Here is a 26,903-nt window from a genome sequence, read left to right on the forward strand (position 1 = left end):
CGTGCTCCTTATTTCTCCCCACATCTCGCGGTATTTGAGGTGGGTGTCTATCTGCAATGGCTAAGGAAAACGAAAATGTCTACCGTATTGTTGCTTTGCATAACAGGACTAATACGAAAGATTTGCATCCCGAATATGACTGTCTGCAAACAAGGATTTTTAAGATAATTGTAATCGGTGACTCCAACGTTGGGAAAACCTGCCTGAGTTACAGGTTTTGCGGTGGAAAATTTCTGAAAAATCCAGAGGCTACAATCGGAGTAGATTTTAGAGAAAGGACCGTAGAGATAGATGGAGAAAACATCAAGGTGAGAGTGATTTTTTTAACCAACTAGTATAAAGGTTGAAAATAAAGGATGAACTTAGTGGGGAGGAAGGTGTTAATTACCTTTTATTATTGATTTGCTTCACGCAGAAGCGCAGAAGTCGAGGTTATCGCACCCAAAATGTTTTTTTTTGTTTGTTTTAAATTAGGTTAATTCTTCGCAATATTTTGTTAAGGCCTATTTCTGCACCTACAAAATACCCTCCAAATCAGAGCACAAATAAAACTTGTGTTCCTGTAATAAAATGGATCATTGACAATGCAGGATGTATTAAACCTACAGCTATACGTGAATATGTTCAGGTTATCTATTCTAAATTATTTACTCTAAAAGAAACCGAAGATGAGAAAAGCTAAATATGTGCAGATTTTTTTTATTTACCGAGTTAAGCTTTTTTTTACTGCAGCCCGTTTTCGCACATTCACTTTTTAAGCACAGCCTAGGGTGCTAGGTTTTCTGCGTTTACACCTCGGACTAAGAATATTATATGGAGAATGTCTGATCGTGATGCTATGGAAATGAAATTGTTAGAGGGTCGCTGCAACCAAAGACTCAGATAAGCAACCTGTACGGGATGGCATCCCATTTGTACCCTTCAGTCAATATGTGCAGTACATATTTACAGGAATGCATGAACTGTAGCGATAGAGCTAATCACACCTAATATGTTAATTAAAATAACAGATTATCTTTGAAGCTTGCACCTAGATCGTTGTGATTGAAACGAAACTTCTCTAGCCCGTTACAATATCTCTACGAAGAGGTTTTGAACTGTAGTTTGTAGAGCCCTACGTAGAAAAGGGACACTAGAACGTTTGATTGTTCAGTAAACTAAAAGAAAACCACAAACATATACACTACCCCTTTCTTGAATTACAGAGAAGTTACATATTTGCCACAGCTTGTGAAATTCACGTTTTTAGTCGTTAAAACATCCTAATTCTAAATGTCTTTTCCTTTTCAGTTACAAATCTGGGATACGGCGGGCCAGGAGAGATTTCGTAAAAGCATGGTGGAGCACTACTACAGGAACGTGCACGCCGTTATCTTCGTGTACGACATCACTAAGCTGTCAACGTTTGAGAACTTGCCAGACTGGATCGAAGAGTGTGGCAGACACGCCGTCTCTCCCCTGGTGCCCCGAATCTTGGTCGGTAATAAGTGTGACCTGAGGGATAGATGTCAGGTCTCCACTTCTTTGGCTCAGAGGCTTGCTGACAGCTACAACTTTCCCCTCTTTGAGACTTCAGCAAGGGACCCCACAGAGAAGGAACACGTTGATGCCATCTTTATGACCCTTGCCTACAAGCTGAAGAACCACAAACCCTTAAGACTGAAACAGCCTAGTGAGTGCAGTATGGTGCACCTCTCGGAGGAACAAGATGTGCAGAGCCCTTGTCTGTGCTGAGAGCTTCCGTGTTAAGAGATCATCCCACCCCGTGCTGGGATCAAGCTGCTTATTCCACTTTATTATTGTCCTGTCTGTGAGTGGGTATACTTGATCTTGGCCCAAGATGAGGATTGGAAAGAACGCTTTGTGCATTGGTTGCTGTAGCAAATACTTCCAGATCCCTCTACTTGGACCTTTAGTTATTTTTTACCCTAATGTAGGCTGCAATAATTAAGCATGATAGAGACATTGTGAGGTGCTAGTCTGGGAGATGAGATCCCCTCTTCTATTTAAAAGAAGCCCACGTCTAAGACTCTTAAGTAAAAGGTTGCTATACATGTGTCAGGCAAGGACATCTCTAGGTTGCTTCGGTGGATGTGCCTACTGCCAAAATGTGATGTAGCGAATCCTAATTATGGCTCGTCTGTTAGATGTGCATCGTTACTCTACACCTACTGCTCGTCATTTAGGGCTTCTTGCAATGCTCGTCTGTCAGTATTGCACTGGATCGCTTTTGAGGTCTAATGATCAAATTCTTACCTCTTCTTTGTGCTGGCAAACCTAGACATCTGGCTTCATTGAAGTCAAGTCCAGAGAATACTGAACTGTAAAGTGGCTGGGTCCAAAAATGATCAAACCCTTTTTTTTTAATTGTCGGTTTATAAAAATGCACTTTATTTTTTTTTTCTTCTGATTGTATTTTTATTTTATGTAACCAAGCTAAGTAGCTATACAAAATTGTGAGCGTGAAAAATAAATACTAAAGCTGACCTTGTAGCAACACTTTGCTGGAGTGTAAAGACGCATTGAGATTAATGCTGAACTAGAGGTCTTATAGGGCAGTATCAGAATGTGTGATTATAGCTGAACCAGGAAGACAAGGAGCTGTTTGTGCTGGTTTGGCTTCTCCTAATATCCTGCTTTCTGATAGTGCTTCACCGTTCAAAAAAATCTCAATGCAGATTGTCGTGTACGGACAGAAATTCTCTTTGTTGTTGGAAGGAGTTAAAGAAAAACGCAGAACAGTGTAAAGTTGTTCAACACCAACACTGGTCTCAGTCTAGCACGAGACTGGAGTGTAACATTTCAAAATTACATTTCACGACCTAATTATTTAGTTGCAGCTGAAAAATAATGATTTTATTAGAAAGTCATCTGCATGTGTAACTTTGTGTGCACAGAAAATATTTTTAAACCATCACTAGATGTCCTGCGATGCTTTTGTGGTTTTTGTTCCACAGGGCAGGCAAACACCGTTAACCTCTATTATCCTTAAGTAAAGCCATATGAATTTGCACAGCTTTCATGTTAAAAGAAATGTCTAAACAGTATTTAAATATGATTGTGTTTTAAAGGGATCAAAGGTTTGTCTACCAGGGAGGAATTCATGGGTGGTTTCTAAAGCCTTTGAAGTATTGTCAACAGTTGCACGAATACTTGACAATGTATGAATGCAGAATTTCCTTTTTTGTTGTACGAAGACTGTTACTTAAACAGAACTGTTATTAGAAGCCTTTTGTGCAATCCTCTTGCACAGGTGTCATCTGCGTGCCAGTATCTCAAGCAGGCTATTATGTCGGAGCACAGCAGAGGGGTGTGTGTGTAGGGGTAGTGTTGACAAGTGACAAGGTGGCTTTGGAGTACCTGTTGTGCAACACCTTGTACAACACCGCACGTTTTATGATCAAATTCACAGCGGTTCTGGCACAGTTGGTGCCATCACATGGGTGATAGTAGCCAAAGTGAGGCTGGGGCCGGGTAGGTCTGAGTCAGCCTGCGAATGTTAGCTCTCCTGGGGAACGCCTGCTTCAGTGGCTTTGCCAAACTGCTTCAGCTCTGCACTGTTACCTGGGTATCAGCATGAGCTGCATCAGTCCTGCATTCACTGCTAGCTACTTTCAGGAGTGCAGGAGTTCTTTTAGCCAGCAGCTGTCTCACCCTGCAATTCACAACTGACTACCCACTGAAGCTCAGCAGGTGTGAGCCTGGTCAGTACCTGGATGGGAGACCTCCTGGGAAACCTAAGGTTGCTGCTGGAAGAGGTGTTAGTGGGGCCACTAGGGGGTGCTCACCCCACGGCCTGTGTGGGTCCTAATGCCCCAGTGTAGTGATGGGGACATTATACTGTAAAAAATGTGCCATCCTTCGGATGATAGAGAAAACTGAGGTCCTGACTCTTTGTGGTCATTAAAAATCCCAGGGTATTTCTCAAAAAGAGTAGGGGTCTTAACCCAGTGTCCTGGCCAAATTTCCCCCTGGGCTTTATCAATCATGGCTGCCTAATAGTCCCCATCTATGACCTGGCTTCATCACTCTGTGTTCTTCCCCACTGAGAGCTGGTGTTTGGTGAGCGTTCTGGCACACTATGGCTGGATGGGAGACCTCCTGGGAAACCTAAGGTTGCTGCTGGAAGAGGTGTTAGTTAGCCACTCCAAAGTCCCCATTACCTTTAAAATGTTTTGAGTGGAGTGTCCAGAAAAACACTATACAAGTGTAAGGGCTTATTATTACTATTGATAATATTACAGGTAGAGGAGCTCCTCCTTTTATTTCATTCGTATGGGCTGGACTACCCATAACTCGATAGGGGTGTGTACTTATATACAGTACCTGATATATAAATGTATACGTTAAAGTGGATGCAAATTATTGTGAAAGATTTAGAGCGCCACAAATATTTCTAGAACCTTCACAGGTCAGACGATCCTTTGTTGCAGCCTTGCAGTGTCAAGCGCAGACTGTTATTGGCTCGCTTCAGTGCCGTTATGCATCACCTTAAACCAAAACCAAGGGCATTGCCGTCTTTCCTCTTTTGTCATTTCGGCGACATCAGCCGTTTCCAGAGTTCAAACGGGTGAAAGGAACTCGCATCAGGAGAAAGAGCTGTACCTTGTAGCTGTTGTCCAGCCTCTGGTTTGCACCACGCAGAGTTTCCATCATTCCAGCCAGGAGGGTAGAGCTGTTGCTGCTGGCTCTGTCTCCTCATGTCCTGCTTTCTGACACCTCCCGGTCAGCACAAGACAGGTCGGAGAACATCCTTAGTTTACCACCTGCCACGGACACGGTGATGGTGATGATTTCTAAAGCTAGTAGAGGAACTCCTACTTATGCAGTGATGGCAGTGAGCCTGTTGGGTCCTCCTGTCAACTTAAAAATTGCAAAAAATATTCTATTTCTTATTTCTGTTCTACAATTCCATTACAATGGACATGTGAAGCCAGATACAGCTCGTTGCATCAGTACGTGGTACGGTATTATTGGATACTCATGGACTGATCTAGACGGTCTCTAAGACATCACTAAGCTGTTTCTTGGCATCAATGTAACTATTAACTTTCATATTTGCTGGGGTGAAAGTGTATATATGTTCTTGTTTAAAAGCGGAGTGCTGTGATACCTCAATAAAAAGTCGAAAGAATTTTCAATTCAGAAGTGGATGTTTTCACACTAACTGTATACGTACGTTTAATAACTGTGTTAAAAGTCTTTAACCCAGAATTGTTTGTTCCAATTGTTCCAACACCCGTTGGAATTTTTCACATAGGCATGTTTAATGATAATAAACTGTTAGAAAATGTGAGCTTCATACACATTTTTTTTACATACCAGTCCAGATAATCCCCACTTTTTTTCCATGCAATTGCAGTAAAAATGGGACATTACTTTATTTTGAATGAGATATAGCTAAGAACAAATTCAGCAGTGTAGGCTGTTTAAAATGATAAAACTGAAAAACCCAGAACAACATATGAGCTATGTATGCAAAATATTCTAACTTTGTGTTAACATAAGAATGATAATAATAGCTAATCATTTATAAAACCAGACATTCTGAAAAAGAATCATCTGTATAGGCAATCTTAGAGGAAAACCTGCTTCTGTCTGCTAAAGATGTGGAACTGGGATGAGAGTTCGGCTCTCAGCGGGACAAAGGCCTATAGCCAAAGCTACACTGAAGTGGCCTAACATGAAGAAAGCAAAAATCCTTATGTGGAACAGGAAAATGTCTGCCCATCAGCGATTCCCAGCCAACCTGCCAGAGCTTGAGCAAGTTTGCAAAGAAAAACGGGGGATTTATCCATAAGAATTTGGCAGCTTTAATTACTGCCAAAGGTGCTTCCACCAGGTATTGACACAGGGTGTGAGTACTTCTGCAATCGGCATACTTTAGTTTTGATTACTTTTGCATTTTTTTTCCTGGAATTTAACTTCTTTCATCCGTGAAGATGTTTAGTTTGCACATTCAAGTTTCATTCAATTTGAAAAAAAAAATGTCTAAAATTTGTTTGTTTCTTTAATCCATGGGACAGATCTGGAAGACTGAATTCTGTTGCAAAGTATGGTTTGCCCTGGAATTTCCCTATTTGCAAGATCCATTATACTTGATTTTTTTTCAACTCAGAATCAGTTTGAATGGGCAGGAAATGAATCCTCCAGGTGTCAAATTTAGTGTTCATCAAAAGATATAGATGCTATTATAGCATTCTGGATTTAGTGTGGAAGAATTGTTTAAAAAAATGTGTAATAGGACTATTCAGTTGTGGTTCTCTTAACAGCGTTCAATTAAGAATGTGGTGTATTATTTGGTGCAAATGGATCCAGGAAAATAAGATTTCTTACTGAAATAACTGATCGCTGTGTTGCGTTCCTTTGGATTAGGTTGGAAAGGGTGAGGCGGGCAGAAGACTGTGTTGGAAAGAGAGTCACAGAGGAAAGCGTGTGAACTGAATCAGCATAGTTCCTCCATCCAAAGTGTTATCTTTAGCACTTTATAAAAAAACCCATGTGTGGCAAGTCTAACATGGTCATTAATAAAGTCAACAGAAAAGTGCAGCTGTAAACACATTTCTCGTCCCTTCCATCTGCTCAGCTGTTAGAAAAGACACCGAAGGTGTGAATATTCCCTGAGGTGACGGATTCTTCCATCTTTGAAGAAACACTTCGATCATGCCATGATGGCTTGTGTGCTGGGAAACAGTGAAATAACTGCCAGGGGTTTCAGAAGCTGGTCATCTGTGGTTCTGTATCAAGTCTGAGCCATTAAGCCATTAATCTAATCACGAATCTAGTGAAAGAAGTTATTGGTCCATATGGCGCTGTTTTGGGATGGTACATTGTTTAGTAGGGACTGCAATTCTTTACGGAACCGCCAGGTGGTTCCCTACACTGCACAAATATGTAGACTCACAAATTTGGTTACTTACGGAACATATATATTTACCACAAAAGGGCATGCCATGAAATCGCTTATGTAATAATTTATTTCCATGTCGTTAGTAATCATAAACAGAAGCCTTTCAGCTGCTCATCCATGAAAGTATTTCGGAATGCAACTTTAATGCGTCGTAAAATGCGTTTAATAAATTGTAACTGTTAACAAAATATGAACTTGCTAGATGTTTTATGTATGATTGCAAATAAATGTGTTTTCCTTGTCGTAGCTTTTCTTTACCAGTGGGAAGGTGAAGTCGGAAAACAAAAACACTGAGAAAAAGATCTCCTTCATTCGCAGGAGGAGGGTAATTCGTGAATCAATAGATTTGTAATTAACTCCCTCCAGGGAACTGTCCACAGACAGACCTAAATACTACGTTTTATAGAACTCCCTTAAAACTAATATCATTTTCAGTCATGCTGTTTTCATTTAATCTATAATTATTTCGTATATGCATTTTAGTTTTAAGTGGCACGGCATTATGTAAATAATTTCTGCCCTTCATTATGTTTAAAATGAACCTGAAACTGGCTGAACATTGGATTTTGGAGCTTAGGCAACTACATCTGCGCTAACGGGAAGAAAAGGCAAACTCGTAACTAATTCGGTCGGTTGTGCCAGCGTGCCTACTAACGTGTGCCAGTAACTGTGTTTATAAACAAACATCGCTTCTGGGAATTAAGCCAACGTGCAACCTCTGAACGTTAGATGGTACTGGATAATGTTCCTTCAGTATCTTCGGTACCAGTTCCTCTGAAGGCAGTGTACGGCGGCAGTCCTAACCTCCACCTCCTGAGAGCCCAGTCACCGCCCCCCGCCGGGACTGGAGAGCATTTAAAGGAGTGTGGCGCACAATCAGTTGTGGGATTTAGCAGGTCTACAGCAGTGGGCATCAGAAGAACTGATCAGAAGTAGTTATCCAGGATAACTCATTTCCTGCATTGGATATATCCAAAGGATAACATATTCGGATAATGAAATCTCCCAAAATGAAATCGCAGAGCAAATGTAAGTTTTATGAATTGACGTTAATGCACGCGTTTTCAGTCGACAATGTAGACAAGTTTTGGATGGAAACCTTAAGTGTTTAGTGCGTTGTTCTTGAAGGGGATATCGTTTATTTTATTACGGGATTCATAACTGCAAGTCTTTTTGTTTGGGTGGCTCGGTTCTGGAGAGCTTGTGAAATTATTTAAATCTCACCTTTTGATTTTAGCTTAAACTAAAAATGCTGTGAAGCTTTTGGACGGTTTATGGTGTGTGAAGGTAGGAATTAAATGATGAAAAGCTCAAGCTGATTTTCAGGCAAACTTGGACCCTATTATGTACTTTAATGTAGACCCTTAGATGTTTTTGAAAGCATATGAAGCTTTAACTGCCTGGGAAGTCACAAATCATGTCACTATATTTGCAGTGCTTCGTCTGCTCTTGTGAAAAACGATGATCAATAACCACATGCGACTATTCTTTTTCCTAGCGCATTTTCTTGAAGATGATGATGATCTTAATGCAGTTCTCTGTGAATTTGACGCTGTTATTGAAGATTTTTCGTCTCCTATGGGCAAGAGGCATTTTAGATACGATGAGCATTTAAAAACCATGAAGAGGAGGAGTAGCGCCAGCGTCAGCGATAGTGGCATCAGTGATTCAGAAAGTAAGTTTGGATCTTGTTTCATATTTTGTGTAAAAGATGAGTGGGTTTGTACTGTAATGCCTAATTATGCCATTTTACATAACGGCATTCAAATAATCCAACTGTTATTATAACTACACTGGGACATTTGAAGTCATCTGTCAAAAGGACTAAGTTGTTAGTTGCATTTAGCAAACCACTAGATATCGATGATTACCGCACTATAAAATAACTGTGGTTAATATCAAATTTCACATGTGTAAACAGAGTTTCGCAATCGGGAAGAACAGTGACGTCTGATACACGTGCCGGTGCACGATATCGGTGGAAAGACAAAATAATTACACAAGAAAAAATAATTACAAGAAACCTAAAGTATACCTCCCTCAACACAAAGTATTACAACCACCCATAAAGCATTATTTTAATATACGCGTTTAAAGAAGGTCGATATTCTTCTGCGTGAACACCTGCTGACACACTATCTGCGCGTCTATTTGTTCTGGGATAGCATGCGATAAACCTCCAAGTGAAAGCACTCAAGTCACTAATACGTCTTGAGTATTAGTGACGATTAAATTCCGTTCTTGACAAAATGCTAAGACTACATCATGAACCGCTTTGCATTGTAATATAGCAGACAACATATAAGCTACATGTTACGCTTTGTTACAAACATGTACACACCCATTTGTGCTTCAGTTCAATCACTTATCCAACCACACCGCCACCCATAGGAATAGATTAATTTTAGACGAACTTTTTTTTCTTAGCGTAGCTGAAAATCTCATGCATTCTGTTGCTCGTAACGTCCATACTGTCGCATATTGTGGAATACAATAGTAGCTTTATCCTTTGCAGCAGAAGACCATTGTCCACAAAAAATGAGGATATTTTTGTTGCAGAGTTATGCAGGCAATTTAGTGCAATTAATAACTCTTCAAAGTTTACATGCAGAGGAAAAACCAACTAGAATGACAACACTTAGCACAATTGTGCCCCTATTGACAGAGTCTGTTTAATTTGACGTAGAACGTGTTCGCGTTATTCCATTGAATGTGTAAGTAATAAGCAATTTAATACAAAAACTTTGATTCCCCTTCATTTGCAGGATTAAGAGCCTATTCGAAATGTTTTGTTTAGAAGGTATAAGTGCTACATTGTTTACAACTGTATAGGACCATGTGATTATTTAAATGTAGTTACAAATTCTTGTCCTCGCTTTGAGATGCGGGTGTGCAGTTGAAAATGTACCTAGAAATTCTGCTGCTGAACAGTAGCAAAGATAGCATGTAAATCATCATCTTTAGAGAAAGCTGGCAAAACCAACCCCTTTGGGAAGACAGGGCAGGGGATTTGTTTCAGTTTTGTCTTGAATATTGTCTTTCCAAAGGCTTCAACAGATAATCTTTTAGCGACGATGGGCAGTCCATCTCGCTATCAAAACTGATCTCACGCTGCCATGTATCTGAGTGAGTTCACATGACAGAGCATTCATTGAAACTGGGAAGACGCTGAGCGGTCACTTCCAGTGTTAGCCACTGTCAGGTGCACAGACAGCCCTTACGCAGAGCCTTATAACTGCTGGATTAACAGAAGGGATCCTTCACAGTTTGAGTTGATAGCAGAAATAGTTACAGTAAAATCAGGATTTGTGCAGATACATCCTGAGGCAATGAAGTATTTATGCAGCCAGAAGCAACAATATGAGAAGAAATGAATGGACTGAGCCGGCAAAGTACAATATCCCTCACTATAAACAGCATTTCTGTCACACTTGTGCACAAGCTTGTGCAAAGAAAGGGATTTTGAAGAAGCTTTCAGGAATTTTCTTTAGAAATGCTATTGGCATAAATGGACTCATTCGTTGCTCTCCATGGTGTTATGGGAAAACGCATTAAACTAGTCCCAGAAGCTAAGATCTAATTACAAGCTCTTTTCTGTTCCCTGCATACATTTCTCTACACATCTACACAGTGCACACAGATGACAATGAGCTACAAGCAGACATCCTGTGAAATTAAAAGAATGAGCTCAGAAATGAGCTGGATAAGGGTCCCATCCAGAACTTGACTGATGTCAGCCTTTAATATCTGCCCACCAAAAACTCAGCCCAGCAGACTTATAAACCAGCAGTGAAACTCAAGCTGGAGGACACAAGTGGGAAAAGATGTGTCTTTAAAAAAACATAAATGCAAACAGCAACTGTCTTTACACAAAGGGTGGTGGGAGTATGGACAGACTACCCAGCCAGAAATGTCTAAGATGATGCCCTGGCACCTTTAAAAAAGTGGCTTGATGAGTCCCTTTGATCAATTCATTACTAACTACCAAATGAACTAACTGTAAGGGTCTACTCTGATTTAAAATGGTTATGTTCCTAAATAGATGCGAGGTTCGTGTTTGGAGCTGTGTCAGTGTGTTTGTTGCAAAGGAAGAAATCCTACACCTGAACAAGGCTCAAAACATTGTTTTTCCTTTCTCTCTGCTTTTCATTGTGGAATCAGACTTAACTTGATGGATTCCTAAATGGATTCAAGCTCATGATCATGAGAGGAACCTATTTATCTCAGCCCATTTGGTTGCCATTAACTCATTGATTTAAGGATCTTACCCGGCAGTTTTCTTAAAGGGTACCAGGATATCACATTCAACAGGCGGACTGGACAGCTTGATCCAGATTCCCACAGTCCTTTCAGTAGAAAGTACCATGTTCTCAGTTTTAAACGTTTTCAATAGCAAGATGTCCATTAGACTGACTTTGTCAATGTGTTTGTGGGTTTTAAATACTTGAATCCGGTCCCTTTAAGTCCCTTGAACTGGTTACAGAGATGCAATGTCATTTTCATAAAGTGGAGTTTTTACGTATGCATTGTACAGTGTCAAAACAACATTCTTTGGTTCAGATTTTTCACTTTTTTAAATATCCTTACATTAACGTAACTAGATTCCCTTGAGGTCACAGTGTTTTTTAAAAATAACTTCCTGAAACAATCTTCCACTTATGCTTTTGCTACCAGATTGAACCACTGTGCAATGACATTTGTCTACATCAAATGGCATCTGTCCTAAATTTTGTTTAAATCTTTTTAAATTTATTTTCCTGCCTTTGCTAATGCCCCCTTTTAACATAATGTACAAACCTGACAAATTTAAGTCAATGATCTAGATTTTATCATGTTAATTATGAAGAGCAGTAGTTCTAATAATGATCCTTGTAGTACTCCAATAATGACATCAACTTAATTTGTACATTTCTTTATTAGTCGTACTGTTAATTTGTACATTTCTTTATTAGTCGTATATTCAGCATTTTAAAATGTCTCCTTAGAGTTTCTAATTTATCATCTATGGGGAACATTATCAAAAGCCTTCTGATCATTTGATCATTTCACATATATCAGTTTGTATCCATCACTGCTGTTGATGGTTAGAAGCTAATGCTAATTAATCAAGGTCTGCCTTTCAATTCTTAATTGTATGGTTTCTTGCCTTTTTTTGTGGATGAGCACTACATTAACAATTTTTGAGTCAGTGGTTGTTCTATAAATAAGGCAATGTCTGGGAATAATAGAATTGTACTGCATTGATCTGGCACTTTGTGCCCATTTTTTCAGATTGAAAAATTATTGATGCTTTAAAACCCATTTTGGCTGGCATTTAACATTGTCTGCAAATTAGTAAGTTGTAGAATTTGACAGAAAATATAATAATAATATAATAATAAACTTTATTTTATATAGCGCCTTAAAAGGTGGCTTCTCAAAGCGCTTTACAGGATGACAATAACAATAAATAAGAAGACTACAACAATAAATAAGAAGAATACACAAGATAAAACACAATTACAATTACAGCAATACAACAATAACAATAGAGGAGACCGTGGAAGGTGGTACTAAGAAGAGCAGAGGGGTGAAGAATGGAACCAGTTAAGTAAAGGCTTTTCTGAAGAAGAAGGTTTTGAGTCTGGATTTGAAGGAGTTTAGAGAAGGTGACTCTCTGATAACCTTGGGCAAAGAGTTCCAGAGCTTGGGGGCATAGCAGGAGAAGGCCCTGCCGCCCATGCAATGTAGACAGGCTTGGGGGACAGTAAGGAGGGCAGAATTTGAAGAGCGGAGGTTGCGAGGTGGGGAGTAGGGCGATAATAGTTCAGACAGGTATTGAGGTGCCAAGCCATGTAGAGCCTTATAGGTGATTGAAATATGATTGACTTCCTTTGGAAGAAGTCTTACTTTCATGATAAGGCTACAAAGGATTTTACCATCCCTATATTATATACATCCCTTTATGAAATGGGAATTATTTCACTTTCAATACCATGGTAATCGATATTTAGAAGATTGCTTTACCTACCTGATCTGGCATTCCTGTTTTAGTCAGGATTTCACATGTAAAGCGAACAATCCAAATTCCATTAAACCTATAATCATGTGAAGAGATTATCATTTAAAGAACATGGAGAACCGAGACAAACAGAAAGACAAATTAGTCGTGTGACAAGGCTGCATGTCTTAAAACTTGTGAAAGCCAAACAGGAGACAAAAGCCCAGAGTGTACACCAAAGAAGAGTAGATGGAACTGTACAGGACATGGCTCTGCGAGACTGTAGCTTTAAATCAACACTGTAAAATGATCCAATGATTTGGAGCTCAAACTTAAAAAGGTACAGTGTGCACAAGAGAACCTGTGAGCATGAGAAAAGAAGAAAAGTGAACATGTCATTCTGAGATGACGCTCAACATACCTGTACTATTGACACATTAGAAGCTAGCTGGCTGAATATGGATATGAATCCCAAACACGTTTACAGGGATCCATTCCCAGCATGTGAGGCTGTCGGAATCCAGTGCCTCTTCCTGATGTGTCCTCCCCATGCGAGAGAGGTTAGCGTCTTTTGTGGGAATCTCAGTGACAGGCACAGAGATCCCTGCGCCCTGTAATTGCACTCTCAGCAAATTACACCTTCTGCTTGACTTGGTGGGCAGAGAAAAAAAAGTTAAATTACTATTGTTGTCTTTCCAACAGGTGCCGATTCCCTTCACAGAAACAGCTTCAGCTTCAGCGATGAAAAGCTCAACTCGCCAACAGTGTTTTCAGCCTCCTCACCCACTCCAACAGTGACGACACGCAGAGGTACAGAGCTCCCCTGCCACATTCTCCAATTGGGCCATCCCACAGTTCTTTTTGAATGAAACAGGAAAATAGTGTAGGCGTAGGGAGAGGAATTGTAAAATCAGACTGTACTTCTGTATCCTCGATCACCTGCATTTGAAACCTTGAGAACAGTCTACTCATGTCCACTGTTATACTAAATGAACCCGCTAAAGTTCATGACATCCTACCTGGAGAGGAAGCAAACTGCTTGGCCTTGGACCCACAGAGGTTCAATATTTTTCCTTTGGGAGTTTTTGTTTTTCTTTCCTCTGTGTATAGTGGTTGTTCTGAGTTGTCGGATATACTTGCACAGATTTCCAGTTTGTGAAGGTGTTCTATGGCTAGTGGTTATGATGACAGATACTAAACACCAAATACATGATAGCAATTAAAAAATGGACTGAGCTGCTAATATTTTCTCTTTCCTTGGCTCTTTCATGTAGTATATACACAGATAGACTGTTCTTGTGAAGTTTTGTGTTAAAATGCCAAAGACTCCCACATAAATAGTGATTTGTGCTTTTTACCTATGGGTAATATCTGTAACTATTAGTTGTCTGTTTCACTCACTCTGGAGTTCTAAAATTAAGAATACAAAAGTAATTTTGATTTCATGCTTAACTTTTTTGTTTAACAAATGCTACTGGAGTGGAATGTAACTTTTTTAAATGCATTTTCAGCAAAACTTGGTGACACAAAGGAATTAGAAGATTTTATTGCGGATCTGGACAGGACTTTAGCAAGTAAGTACTAAGCACTATTTTTTCCTGTTCTCAAGGAATAACTTATTCTCAGATTTGTACTAAAGCCGTACTTGTCGTACTTTTGCTGCAGATTTACAAAGCAGAGAGAGAACAGGCAGGTGTGAAATCAGCCTGTTAAAATATGTGAATTCATTTAGTTTAACACGGTAGTTCTCATTTCTGGTCCTGATAGATCCATTTTGTCTACTGGTTTTCATTCCGGCTGGGCCCTTAAAGATGCTAATTGTTGCTCGTAATTGATCAGTTTGCTTTTTTATGCTTTTTTTTCCTGAACTCAAGTCTTAAAAAATATCCTAGCTAAGGTACATTATTTCCGACAAGGGCCAGCAGGACTTTCCCTTTCAGTCTTCCTGAACACTCACACCGAACAGCTGAAGGCCATTTTCACTCTGCTGTTTACGGGCCCTGTCAATGAGAAATAAATAAAATTTAATCCACCGCTAATTATAGCGTTAACACCACTGGAGCCTGAGGACATACTGATCGTGTTGTGCTTCTCATGTTTGCAGATATGTGACGGGGAGGAAAGGCTGTTGGCACAGGCTGTCGAACTAAACAGAGAATCACAGGCATGAAGAAGAATGAGCTGTGAGCGCCAGACAGACGCTTTGGCTTCAGAAACACAGACCTTGCTCTGCATCCTGTACACTCTTAGAGCTGTTCTGCATTTGTAAAAACCCGTTAGTGTTCCTTTGAATGAGATGGACTATAAAAGAAAACATTACAGGCAACACAACTGGCAGCTTGATGTGTGCTTCTGTGCTGCATTTTCATACAAAACTTGAGCTGGAATATAATTTAATTAGCTTTTTATAGAAATGTATTTGTAATGTTATAGAGCCGGTTGTTGTAAATTTATTAATACTGTGCTGTGAAATATATTTTTGTATCCTAAATAAATATTGACTCAGATTCTATTGCTTTGATATATGAAGCTTTATTTTCTTTTTTTAATTTAATTTAATTTTTTTTTTTGCTGTGATGGAGCTTTTAAGTCTTGTGAACTGAGGATCTTAATTCACAAGTAGAATTGAGAAACAAATGTTGTGAAAATATCAGTAATTTATAGTTGTTAGATAACAGTTAATTTTAAACAAAACTGAAATTTTGTGAAATCATGCCAGTGTTTACTTAAGATGCTTTTAAATTCATGACATGAAACCTATACTGCTGCACCTTTAAAATAAGAAAGGAAATAACCTTTGTGGATCGACATGCACTGATGCTGTATAGTAAAAGAAACTTGTTTTAACATGCGTACATTCACTGTATATGCCCTTATATACATGTACACATTACATACCTATAAGTACTAGAAAGACCCTAACTTTTTTTTAGAAACAGGCATTACAGCCCTAAAAGATCAATAGAAAATTTACATGGTCAGACACAAAAAAACAAATTCCTACTGCATTATGTAGTTGGAAGATAGTCCAAAGCCTAGTAGTCAGCCAGCTGAAGGAAAGCCCATTTATTCAAATTTAGGATTGATGAAATTGAGAAAAGCAAACATTTAATCTTGTGACCTTCCATGCCACAGAAAATCCCATGGTGACACGGGTGGGTTAATCTTTCTCATGTAAACTATTTTATGGAAAGTGTCATTGATACTTCTACTGTGAACTGGCTCTTAAAGGCTTGTAATATGAGTAACTTAATAGTTCTTGTTTGTTGATTAATAAAATGTCATTGGAAAAAAACTTATTTTATCTCCTTTCATATATCTGCCCCTAAAGTTCATAATTGCCTTGCTTTAGAGACCTCCCTGAAACAGCAGCTGGTAGGTAGGGCTATAGCAGGGCAGTTGCAGTGTCCCCAGTCCTCACCTGTCAGTTCCAGCTCAGTAACCCAGTACACGATGCCTAGGGCCCGGAGGCTGCTTTCCTCCCTATTAAGAAACAGTTTTCTTATCCACAGGGTCCCTTCAGTCCCAGCTCAAAAAAGGTTAATCGGTTTGCATGTGAAATACAGGCATTTTGGACATTAGGTGTTATTACCAAATATTTTTTTTCACAATTATCAGCATTTAAAATACAGCTCTTAGCTTCAAGCAGACCTCCCAATTTTAACAGGAAGATTGTGAACAGGGAAAAATAAAAAAGGCTTAGGTCATATCAAAGGGAGAATTAATGAGATTAACCAGGGTACTTGATCTGGATTCCACATCACTTTGCTTAAAAGGTTTCCTCAAAATGTCAAGTTCAGAAACATGTAATAAAAGAAGAAAGTGCAGAACGTTTTGAAATCAGAGATTATCCAGAAATAATCATATTCTTTGGCAAAAATGGAAATATGATTACAGAACGCTATAAGTGATTTCAAATTGATTTTAAAAAGCCACCTTTTGAGTACGGGATTTTCTTTTTTGTCGACCTATGAAAAATACTTTTAGAGCAATCTCTACATTCCAGCAGAAGAGGACACTTAAAGGGAAGGTCAAACTCTTAAGGGCTGTTAACCTGCTGAAGAGCTGTGGATGTGAAAGATTTGGCAAAACATTTGTGAGCACTTAAAACCATTTACTGTAAATATTCAGCCAGGTAAGGTGGGTGATCAAGAGTTTGACCCCTTGAGGGTTTTTTCCACAAAGATAAAGACTCCTCTTCATGATAATGTAATGGACTTACAGGAATGAGACACCTCGTCTCATATTTAAATCTAGTGCATAACACTGGCACTGTGACGCTTTTGTGTATGCTATTTAAGGGTACTTCACCTATTACCTGAGTGGAATTTGAAAACAGATCATTAGAAATGCATGTCTGGTCTGCCGAGATCCTTCCAAAGCATTAATATGTTAACATGTTTAGTTGAAAGGGGGAGACACACAATGTAAGTATGTTACATTGTTTTAACTGTTAAAAGTCTGTCTAGTCTCCCCACTGAAAAAAAGGTCCAATAGATTACATTCCAGGCAACAAAACTGAATAAGAGCAGTTCTGAAACTTATAAATATGTACAGTGTGGAAACTATTACAAATCTCCTTTGGCCTTTTAAGAGCTAAAAGAAAATTTACAATTGTGCCCTGAATAGTAAACTGAAATCAATTGGCCTGTGGTTAAGAAGTTGCCTGGAGCAAAAACCAGGAGAAAACACTGTTACTCCAGGACAAGGGTCAGAAACCACTGAAATATGGTGTCAATGAGTGGCATTTCAAGTAAGATTTTTGAAATGTTAGAGAACACAATTACAATGGTAGTGACGGTTTCGCTCGTGGCATACTTATTTGTGAAAGTGACCATAGTAGGTCTAGTTTAAAGAATTTAAAATACCTTTAACTTAATTGTCTCAGTGGAAAAATGACTATCACCAAGTAAATTAATTAACTAGCTGGGTGACTTGCAGGTTCCCCTCAGAAAAAAATGGACAAAAGGTAGTAAAAAATCACTTTTCATTCCTATATTATTCCATATTTATACTGCAAGATATTACCTATAGAGATCTGATGATTTTTTTAGTTACATTGTTACACAATGCAATGAATCTGAACCAGAAATAGTTCCTCACTGACAGAGAGACCCCAAATTATGCACTTTGTCCTTTTGGTAATGTTGTTTGTACAGGATTCTTACTTGTGTAAGAACATAAGTGGAGTCTCCTTAGAAAAGCAACTGGAGGGTAAAAGAAGCCCGTTTCTTTGCGAAACAGGTGGGCTTGAAGATGTGCTCTATTAAGGACACACAGACGCCTGAGTGGGTTGGCATTTCTTATAGGTCTTGTCAGCTGACTTGGCTATGTCCAGAGGAATGTACTGGCACACAGCGCAGACGTCACGGCACATTCCACCGGACCAGTTGGAATTGCTGCCATTACGCAAGACACTGTCTGGAATGACTATAGGGAGAGCAAGGAACCAGACTGCACAAGCTTCACACGTCCGGGATGTATGATCCCTCATTATTCCTCTGGTGATCACTATTTTTTTTTGCAGTCTTCCTTATTCCTATCAGTTTCTCTATTACAGGTTCTAATTCTCATCACTGTCCCATCACTGGAAAAAAACAAAAATAAACATCTCCACAGCCACATTATCTGTTACGTTAGCCTGTTTCAATTAGCCTTTATACTTCAGTGTTCATGTAAACTCATTGTAATCCTCCCTGTCTGTGCTGGCTTTTATTTTGGTTGCATTATCTCTTTGGCAGGGGGATTCCTAAGTAAATTTGATATAACACTACACCCACAGGCGTATTTAGACATCTTCACTAAATGGTCTGTGTACAGAAAAAAAATCTAAAAACCAGCTGAAGTGGTTGGGGCTTTAGAAAGATGCAATCGTTTTGAAGTGTTTGCTACTTTACTATATAATCCTCTAATTGCAGAGGAGCTCTTCAGACTTGTCAAATACGTCACCTTCTCAAATGTTTTCTCTCACTACTTCTTGCTTCTTTTTTTCAGAGTAATCCATCTTCTTAAAACGCAGCATTATTCGTCTTGGTTAAGCTGTTTTGGAGTCTCATTTAGCAGGGGCTGAAGATTAACAGAGAAGAAAGGACCTTACACATAGCCACACAGGCGGTTCGTTTCTGGGCAAGTATTGAAATCAATAGTTTTCTAACACTTAATATATTGGCCAGTGATCCCTGGGACTTTGGGAAAATCACTTCAACATTGTCACAGCTCCTCCTGTCTGAGGAGACGTTACCTTGGTCAGAAAACCTCTAAATCAACATGGCAACGCTTCATTTGAAAGGGGTCATATGCAAAACAGCATCACATCTTCATGGAGGCTATTTAACCCTTTCTAACATTTTTTTGCAAAAGCAATTGTGACAATCCTATCGCTAATCTAAACTTTAAGGCTATCTCTAACATAACGTTAAGGCCATCTCTCATTTAAACTCACGATAGTCTCCACGTTGCTTAATAATACATATTGTTGGGATCACTGTAATCATAATATGGCACACTTTAAAGTATAGTTGGAAACTGTTTAGGTTGAAATCATGTTAACAATTCCCAGTTTACAATTTCCAGAAAGTACATTTTGTAGGAAATTGACATTTTAAGAGAAGAGAAACTGGATAGGATAAATATTTAATCAGTGGAAAATGGATGGCAACAGATTCTACTCCAAGTAGCTCCAGCTCCCCCTCAACACTGTATTGAATAAAACTATGAAAGGGAAATGGCTGATGTACAGAATGAATATTTCACCCACGTGTTCACTGAGGAAGAAGTGAACCACATGCCTAGGGAAATGACAAGACAGAAGACAGTTCTGTATTAGATAGTATTGGCACAGAAGAGGGAGATGTGTTTTGGGTACTAGAGGCACTCAGGACTAATACCTCCCCAGGGCCTGATGGTATCTTTCCAATAGTATTCAGGGAAACATGAGATGTTATTTAAAAGCCATTGACACAACTCTCCCAACAGTCCCTTAAGACAGGGGTAGTGTCCAGGGACTGGAGAATTGCTAATGCTGTCCCTATCCATAAAAAGTTGAGAAAAATGAACCATTTAATCATAGACCCATCAGTATGGCTTCTATTACATGTAGTGGAAATGATGATAGGAACTACACAAAAAGATTTCCTGTATGGAAGTAATATGCTGGGAAAAAGTCAGAATAGATTTAGAAAAGCAACAACAGTGATAGATAAGTATAGGGCATATGATATGCTGTAGTTAGTATATAAGGAGGGTTTTGATAAAGGTCCCCATAAAACGTGATTAAGGAAATGCAAGTGTTTTCGACTGAGGAATGGTAATTAAATAGAACACAGGGAGAATGGATAAGGGATCAATGCTCAAATGGGGTGAGTGTAATTAGTGGTGTACCACAGGGATCTGTACTAGGACAACTGTGCTTCTAAATTTATTTAAATGATCTAGATCTCAGAATAATAAAGTAGTCAAGCAGATGATACCAAGTTAGGAGGATTAGCAAACACTAGACGCAGCAAACTCAGTTCGAAAAGATTTTTTGCTAAATGTCACAACTGGGCAAATACCTGGTAGATGACATTTAACACAGACAAGTGCAGTTTTGACAAGTGGGTTTTGCGTGCAGGCAGTAAAAATATCAACTAGAAATACAAAATAGGAAAAGCTACAAGAAGCTGCTTATAAAAAAAAGTCTTTGATGTTTATGTTGACACGTCATTTACATCTTCTAGGCAATGTAGGGAAGTGATTAAGGGAAACAAAAGGTTAGGACATATAGTTAAAAGAGTAGAATTTAAATCAAGTGATGTTATGTGATATTTGTATAATGTAAAAGTGAGGGCTCATTTGGGATATGATGTTGAAGTAGGTAGCAGCGTCAGCATGTGGAGGCTGCAAAGGAACAGGTAAAGGTTTATTCCATGCTGAAAGGAAAGAGAAAAGAGACATGTTTCGGCTGTGAAGCCTTCTTCAGGTGCTTTCTTCAGGTGTCTTCTTCATTTAAGATATTGTATACAATTGTGGTCACTACTTCACACACAAGTTAGTGCTGTTCTGGAATCTGCCCAGAGAAGAGGGGACCTGATTCTTCAAAAGTCTTCAAAAGCCATTCATAGAAAGTCAACCCACTGGATTTCTTCAGAATGGACAGTGAAACATGAACCAAATGGCACAAGTGGAAACTATTTGGAAGAACATTTAACACTAACAGGAGGCATGTCTTTACCCAAAGAGTTGTGGGAGCAACTAGTATAACACTAGTATAACAGGTCCGTGTCTCGTATTAGGATGGAGGCAACAGCGCTATAAAATTGTGTCTTTAAATCTTATTTCTTATTCTTTCTTTTTCTTTCACTTCATTGAGGTGAATCATTGTGGCTGGTAAATAAATATCAGAATATGTTTAGAAAGGATCTAATGTACATGTTCATGGCTCATTGATCTGCACCTCTTTGTTTCAGAATAAGTCAATGTACTATATTTCAACCCAGTAAATTGAACGATAGAACTGTGAAGAGTGTAATGTTTGGTATTATACAATCAATATTTCTCTTTTCTTACCTCAACCACAGAGGTGTACATAATAAATATAATCACTAAAGATCTTTAAATCTCATTTGAAGAGGCTATGGTATCAGCATATTCTCTCACCAGAAGGAGCAAATAAACTACGGACTGTGTTTGAATCACATAACTAGACAGTAGGGTTGACATGGAGAATTAGAGTATGAGCAGTCTTTACCTCCTAGTCTGAGGTTTAATAATATTTACTCGAGGCCATGATCCTGTCATTTCCATCTGATAGCATCCTAGAGAACCCTTGTACCATGAGACATGTTGATACAAAATTAATTCCCAGTGGCTGAGGTCCATGCATCTTCTTTTTAAAACAACCATCTGCTGGCGCCTTTTTGGCAGAATCGGCTGGTTTGGCTTTGCTCACAGTGCTGGGCTGAGGAGCACTGGCATGAATGAGCAGAATTGTGGGGTGAGGGGCAACATGGAGAAGCATCTCTTTTGAAAACCTAAAGATATCCATGTAATGAGTGACCTAAGAGGCACTCTTCAAGATATCCTTTTAAATTAAGATCTGAGGTGAAGCTAATAAAGGTAGTTTCAAATGTGTATTTCCCTGGACACGTACTGTATGTGCCAAGGTGCATATGAAGAGATTTTTGTCCACGTTCTTTCTTCCAGCGAGGTCTCCACTCATTGCTTTACATTTAAGTGTCAGAGTGAAAAAGGGAACAGGGAAATCCACAAAACTCTGTCCTAGTAAGAGGGACCCTAGTGTCTCTCGGCCCTCTATGTAGGACTGGATACAGGCTTAGGACAGTCGTAAATTGTGTGAGGAACATTACCACAGATTTTCAAGGCAAAATTGTATGAAGAGAAGAGCATGAAAAGCAAAATAATGATATACGTACTGTAATAAGGGTCAGGTCAGAGTATCTGAGAGCTCAAACTGCTTTCAAAACAACCAACAACTTCTCTCCTAAAACCGCCACCAGTTCCCACCAATACAACTCAGATCACAAATTGAGAAATTCGTTATTTTCTTCTTACAGATCCTGTGCCCACTGTAACTCCTGTTAAACAGGCAGGAAATCCATATTAAAACATCATGTCATGCCCAAAAATGTTTACTTCATGAAAACAATGTTGTGAAGGGACATATGGCAAAAACAATTTCAATTTCAAGGCAAAGAAGAGAAGAATAACGTCCCCATGTTAGACTCCTTTCTTTAACTTAGAGATTCAGCTTTATGAGTTCCACAAGCTTTTAAAGAGTAATGGTTTTGTTTGGCAGAAAACAAACCAATCTAAATAAAGCTTTTCCTGCCAAACTTAAGCTTATATTCAGAATGTAAGGGTAAAAAAATATACTGTAGCCATAATTCTAGGTTACATGAAGTCCCACAGTTCTGCTAAATGGGCACAACATGTAGATCATCCTCAACTTACTGTATATTTACATCTGGCAAAATCTTCAAGTGTTACGTCCACCCTCCAAATTGTGCTTTGTGCTGTGCAGGAGATCAGAGATGTCTGTACATGGTACGTCATTGCAATACAATTGAAAGGTTAATTCCACACGGAAAAGCAGAAGGTGAAAAAAACATTTTGGTCCTCACACTCAACAGCTGAAACGTTGTGTGTTTTTTTTAAACTTTTCAGCCTGCAATTAACCTCAACTTGTTCTTTCACACTTTGACACAGCTCCCTGCTCTTAACTCTTCACTGCAACACAGGGTTGACTGTTGAAACAAGAGTGAGCCTTTATAGTACAGTATGTACTGTACATCTGTCAAGCAGGGATTTTTCTTGTTTACATCTTTCCACAGAAAAGTAAGACAAGTACAAACATCCAATATCAGTCACTTCATGTGACTATACAATGTACATACTATTAAACTGTATACAACATGTATTAAATTGTGTTTTTTTCTCTAAATGTCAAAACTGACATTATGAGGGACAATTGGATAAAAGAGAATACAGATGGACAGCCTTGGACTGTTTGGTCAGTGTTCCCAGAGATGTGAGATGCTGAAAGGCACACAGGCTTCTGGCATTGACCCAGCTTGTTCATCTGAATGCTGGGAGAGCAGTTTTTATGTTTATAAATTACAGGTCTAGAGCTTTCAGAGAGACTAAAGCCATGTTCCGATAATAATCAGTCTTTAGCCATGACGATATACAGTTCTGCAATTTCCTTTTAAGGCAGAAATGTAAAATGAGAAGAAGAACTTACCTCTGGAAAGAAAACACGACGACTTCTTCTGAATGCTGTGGAGGTATAAATCCACAACATGACTTTCTGCAAAAATACTGTAGTCGTGGCTCTTGTACCTATTCAAATTGAACCTAAGAAACAAAAACATTACAAATTACCAACACAGTGTACATGATGCTCTGTGGAATATGGATGGGTATACACAAACATCAATCTGTCTGTGTTTAGACTGAAAAGATCTGATTGAGTCATCTCACCTCCTCTAAGAATGTGTGCATACCATTCCAACACTGAATACATTTTAAACTGACATTAAAGTTTTCACTGGTAGTGAGAGCATTGATAACATTTAATATATTTCTCATAAGTATGTATCCATACTACTCCAACTTCTACAAGTAAAAGTAGAACAAAAGAACAACAACAAGTTGCTACGTATACTGTACTGATTAACAAAAGAACCACCTTTAAATGCACTCCTAAACATTCTGTCACTATGATTTAAAATCAGTGAAATAGCTTACAACATTTTTCAGTGGTGAATATTGCTTCTGTACAAAAGAAGGTTCATCCTTATAACTACAGAATATGGGAAGGTGGCACAAAACCAATGTACGCTTTTCTTCTGAAAATGAATGACTACTATGTAAAGAGTGCAGAATAACATTTGATTTAGCCCTTGGCCTTATATTATGAGGACCTTATGCCTTAAGTATTTTTTGAAAGAAACTAAAAAAATAATTACTCTGAGCACATACAGTTTATATGAAAACGCCATCTTTGACCATCATAAAAATAAGATTTAGACAAGAAACATATACAAAACAGCTGGAATTACTAGTACAGTCTATATCTGACAAATATGGCCAGCAGCCATATACTGTAAACAGGTGCTGTCCTTCGGATGAGATGTAAAACTGAGGTCCTGACTCTCTGTGGTCATTGAAAAGAGAAGGGGTGTAGCCTGGCATCCTGGCCAAATTTCCCATTGGCCCTTACCAATCATGGCCTCCTAATAATCCCCATCTATGAATTGGCTTCATTACTCTGCTCTCCTTTGAAAATAGGAAAACGAGCAAAAGTCACCCAGAACGCCCGAGTTTCCCTTTGGGTAACAAGGTACCTGCTGTCCTCATGTATGAAGACAAGCCTGTGTAAAAGGCACAAGAGGCAATACAGATGAGTGCCCCTGAAATCCTGCTGTATTATTTGTAAGGATTTATTTAGTATTTATCCAGTGAGTGGTCAAATACTGACAATTCAGCAACGCTCCCAAGCCGGTGACAGAGTCTGGCTTTGATAAGCATCCGCCTGCTGCCTCGGATTTTGTCAATACTGCGGTCATGAAGAAGAACAGAGGTGAGCAAGCTCGCACACGTAGGCACGAGCTCTCCCTCTCCTTTACCCTGTCGACTCCCTCTGCCGATTGCGCTAAACTTCCAAACGCATACACATGCACTCGGCGAGCTGACAAAGATAATCCTGTTTTTTTTCCTGCAGTCAGTCTCATCTCATAATGTTCCCCCGTGGGATCAGTGGCAACACCACAATGCCGAGGTTTTACAGGTAGAAAAACAGTAATTGTGGTTGTGCTCTGAAACCACAGGTTTCCCCACACTGAGATCAAGTGCTCACGCTGTCTAACCCAAAGCTAAAGCTATTGTAGTGTATTGGAAATTGCATTGCCTTAAAATAATAATTATTATTATTCACTGACAGGTTTTTTTGTTCTACACTAAGGAAGACCAGCACAAGACTTCAAAATGCCAGAAAGCAGCACAATCCCAGGACAGCTTGGGGCAAAATAGTTCCTAAAATTGTCTCTAAAGTGAAAGACGAATACATAAATTTAGCTATAATCATGTTCAAGTTCTGTCTAGGGTGCCTGTTGCTTGTAGGGATAGCCTCTGGCTCCCAACGACTCTGTGCTGGATTAGGCAGTGAGAAAATGGATGGATAGATGCATTACAGTAGTCTCCATAACACAAATTAGTATTACAGTACAGTAGACCTTCATTAAATAAGTGCATGGTGAATTTGTTATCTGTGCTTTTGGTTCTTGTTTTTCTCAGTAAGACAGAATCGGATAAGGTGTCTTACTGATTAATACATTGCACATTTTACACTTTCAATAAGTAAGATTATTCAACCTTTTCCATTTCCTGCCAGAATCAATTTGATATTTGTTTGAAGAGAGTTTACAAATGAAAAGAATAATGCAAGGTAAAATGGCTGTCTGAAAAACAGCAGACAGAAATAGAATACAGTATACTGTAAGTCATGGAAATACTAACAGAAAATAATTTCATTATAACGCCGACTAATGCTAGATTCAAATTTTACAAATAACACAGATAATTGCACATTTATTCATTTCAGCTTTGGGGAAATAAATAAATCTGAAAAGTATTGGTCTTGGCAACAGACATGCAGATTGCAACTGGAAAAAGCTCAGTCCATTACAGGTTTTACACTGCAGTATACAAAAGAAGCAGATGAGAGATAGGTGTTTTGATCTTGTTATAATTTTATTTATAGTCACTTTTTAAAAGATCAAGATGAGTCCACTGTGTTTATACTAATCATCGTTAATGGTGTTATTAAGAATAGAAATATTAAAAGACAAGTTCATTATCACAACAAAATTCTCTGAGGGGTGAATACAAAAGAAGTTAGATTACATTGAACAGTGTTTTTTTTCCAAATTTTGCATTTTGCGAATATAGCATTAAGAAAAAAACAGAGCAATAAAATGACTTGCATAAACTTTTAGTTAAAAAGTTAAACTAATTTTCATACTAAACCATATTTGAGAAGACTTTACATATTTGTATATTTCATAAGATACATACACATTTATGACCTCTTGTTGGAAGAAAGAAAATGAACAAAATTTGGAAATAAAACATTAAAAACATGAGGTCATTGCAGCCTAGTTCATGCACACAGTTCCCTCTTACAACCTATATCTTAAATAGGAGCAATGGCTTTTGAGTCTGTAATTATGCACAGTATATGAAAGGTTTTTCTTCTGTTTTTTCTCATTTATTTTTATCTGTTTCTAGGAGGATGCCTGAAGGAAATGACAACAGCCAAGAACGTGGGAGGGAGATGATATGGTAATTTGTTAAAAAAGTTAGACTGTGGTCAGAGTGAAATTAAGTCAAGTGTAACCAGTCTGCAGCTGTGCTAGGATTAACAGTCTCTTCCTTTTTTTGTTACTAATGGGCCTGAGAATTCTCCTGAGAAAACAAAAGAACGGTCTTTAAGACAGCAGCACCTATTTTAGG

At 38.7% G+C, this 26,903-nt stretch overlaps 2 protein-coding genes across 2 annotated transcripts; both read left to right on the top strand.

Moving 5' to 3' along the window:
* Positions 1-2,891, top strand: LOC148676090 (ras-related protein Rab-33B). Its single transcript, XM_088602366.1, has 2 exons — positions 1-308; positions 1,291-2,891. Exons 1-2 carry the CDS (start codon positions 57-59, stop codon positions 1,732-1,734), a joined length of 696 nt encoding a protein of 231 aa, XP_088458492.1. The 5' UTR covers positions 1-56; the 3' UTR covers positions 1,735-2,891.
* Positions 2,892-7,699: 4,808 nt separating this feature from the next.
* On the top strand, positions 7,700-15,402 carry rgcc (regulator of cell cycle). The gene is made up of 5 exons (XM_088602379.1): positions 7,700-7,939; positions 8,409-8,585; positions 13,593-13,700; positions 14,402-14,464; positions 14,995-15,402. The coding sequence occupies exons 1-5, from the start codon at positions 7,906-7,908 to the stop codon at positions 15,000-15,002; spliced, it is 390 nt and encodes a 129-aa protein (XP_088458505.1). The 5' UTR covers positions 7,700-7,905; the 3' UTR covers positions 15,003-15,402.
* The last annotated feature ends 11,501 nt before the right edge of the window (positions 15,403-26,903 follow it).

The sequence above is a fragment of the Lepisosteus platostomus genome, chromosome 2 (assembly GCF_059453375.1).
Source record: "Lepisosteus platostomus isolate fLepPlt1 chromosome 2, fLepPlt1.hap1, whole genome shotgun sequence".
Taxonomy (NCBI): Eukaryota; Metazoa; Chordata; class Actinopteri; order Semionotiformes; family Lepisosteidae; genus Lepisosteus; species Lepisosteus platostomus.

Bases quoted from the DNA above. Each gene is read 5' to 3' on its own strand.
- rgcc (XM_088602379.1), top strand. From the start codon at position 7,906: ATGAAATCTCCCAAAATGAAATCGCAGAGCAAAT. The intron at 7,940-8,408 runs GTAAGTTTTATG...TCTTTTTCCTAG, and splicing joins AATGAAATCGCAGAGCAAAT to CGCATTTTCTTGAAGATGAT. The intron at 13,701-14,401 runs GTACAGAGCTCC...ATGCATTTTCAG, and splicing joins AACAGTGACGACACGCAGAG to CAAAACTTGGTGACACAAAG.
- LOC148676090 (XM_088602366.1), top strand. From the start codon at position 57: ATGGCTAAGGAAAACGAAAATGTCTACCGTATTGTTGCTTTGCATAAC. The intron at 309-1,290 runs GTGAGAGTGATT...TTTCCTTTTCAG, and splicing joins TAGATGGAGAAAACATCAAG to TTACAAATCTGGGATACGGC.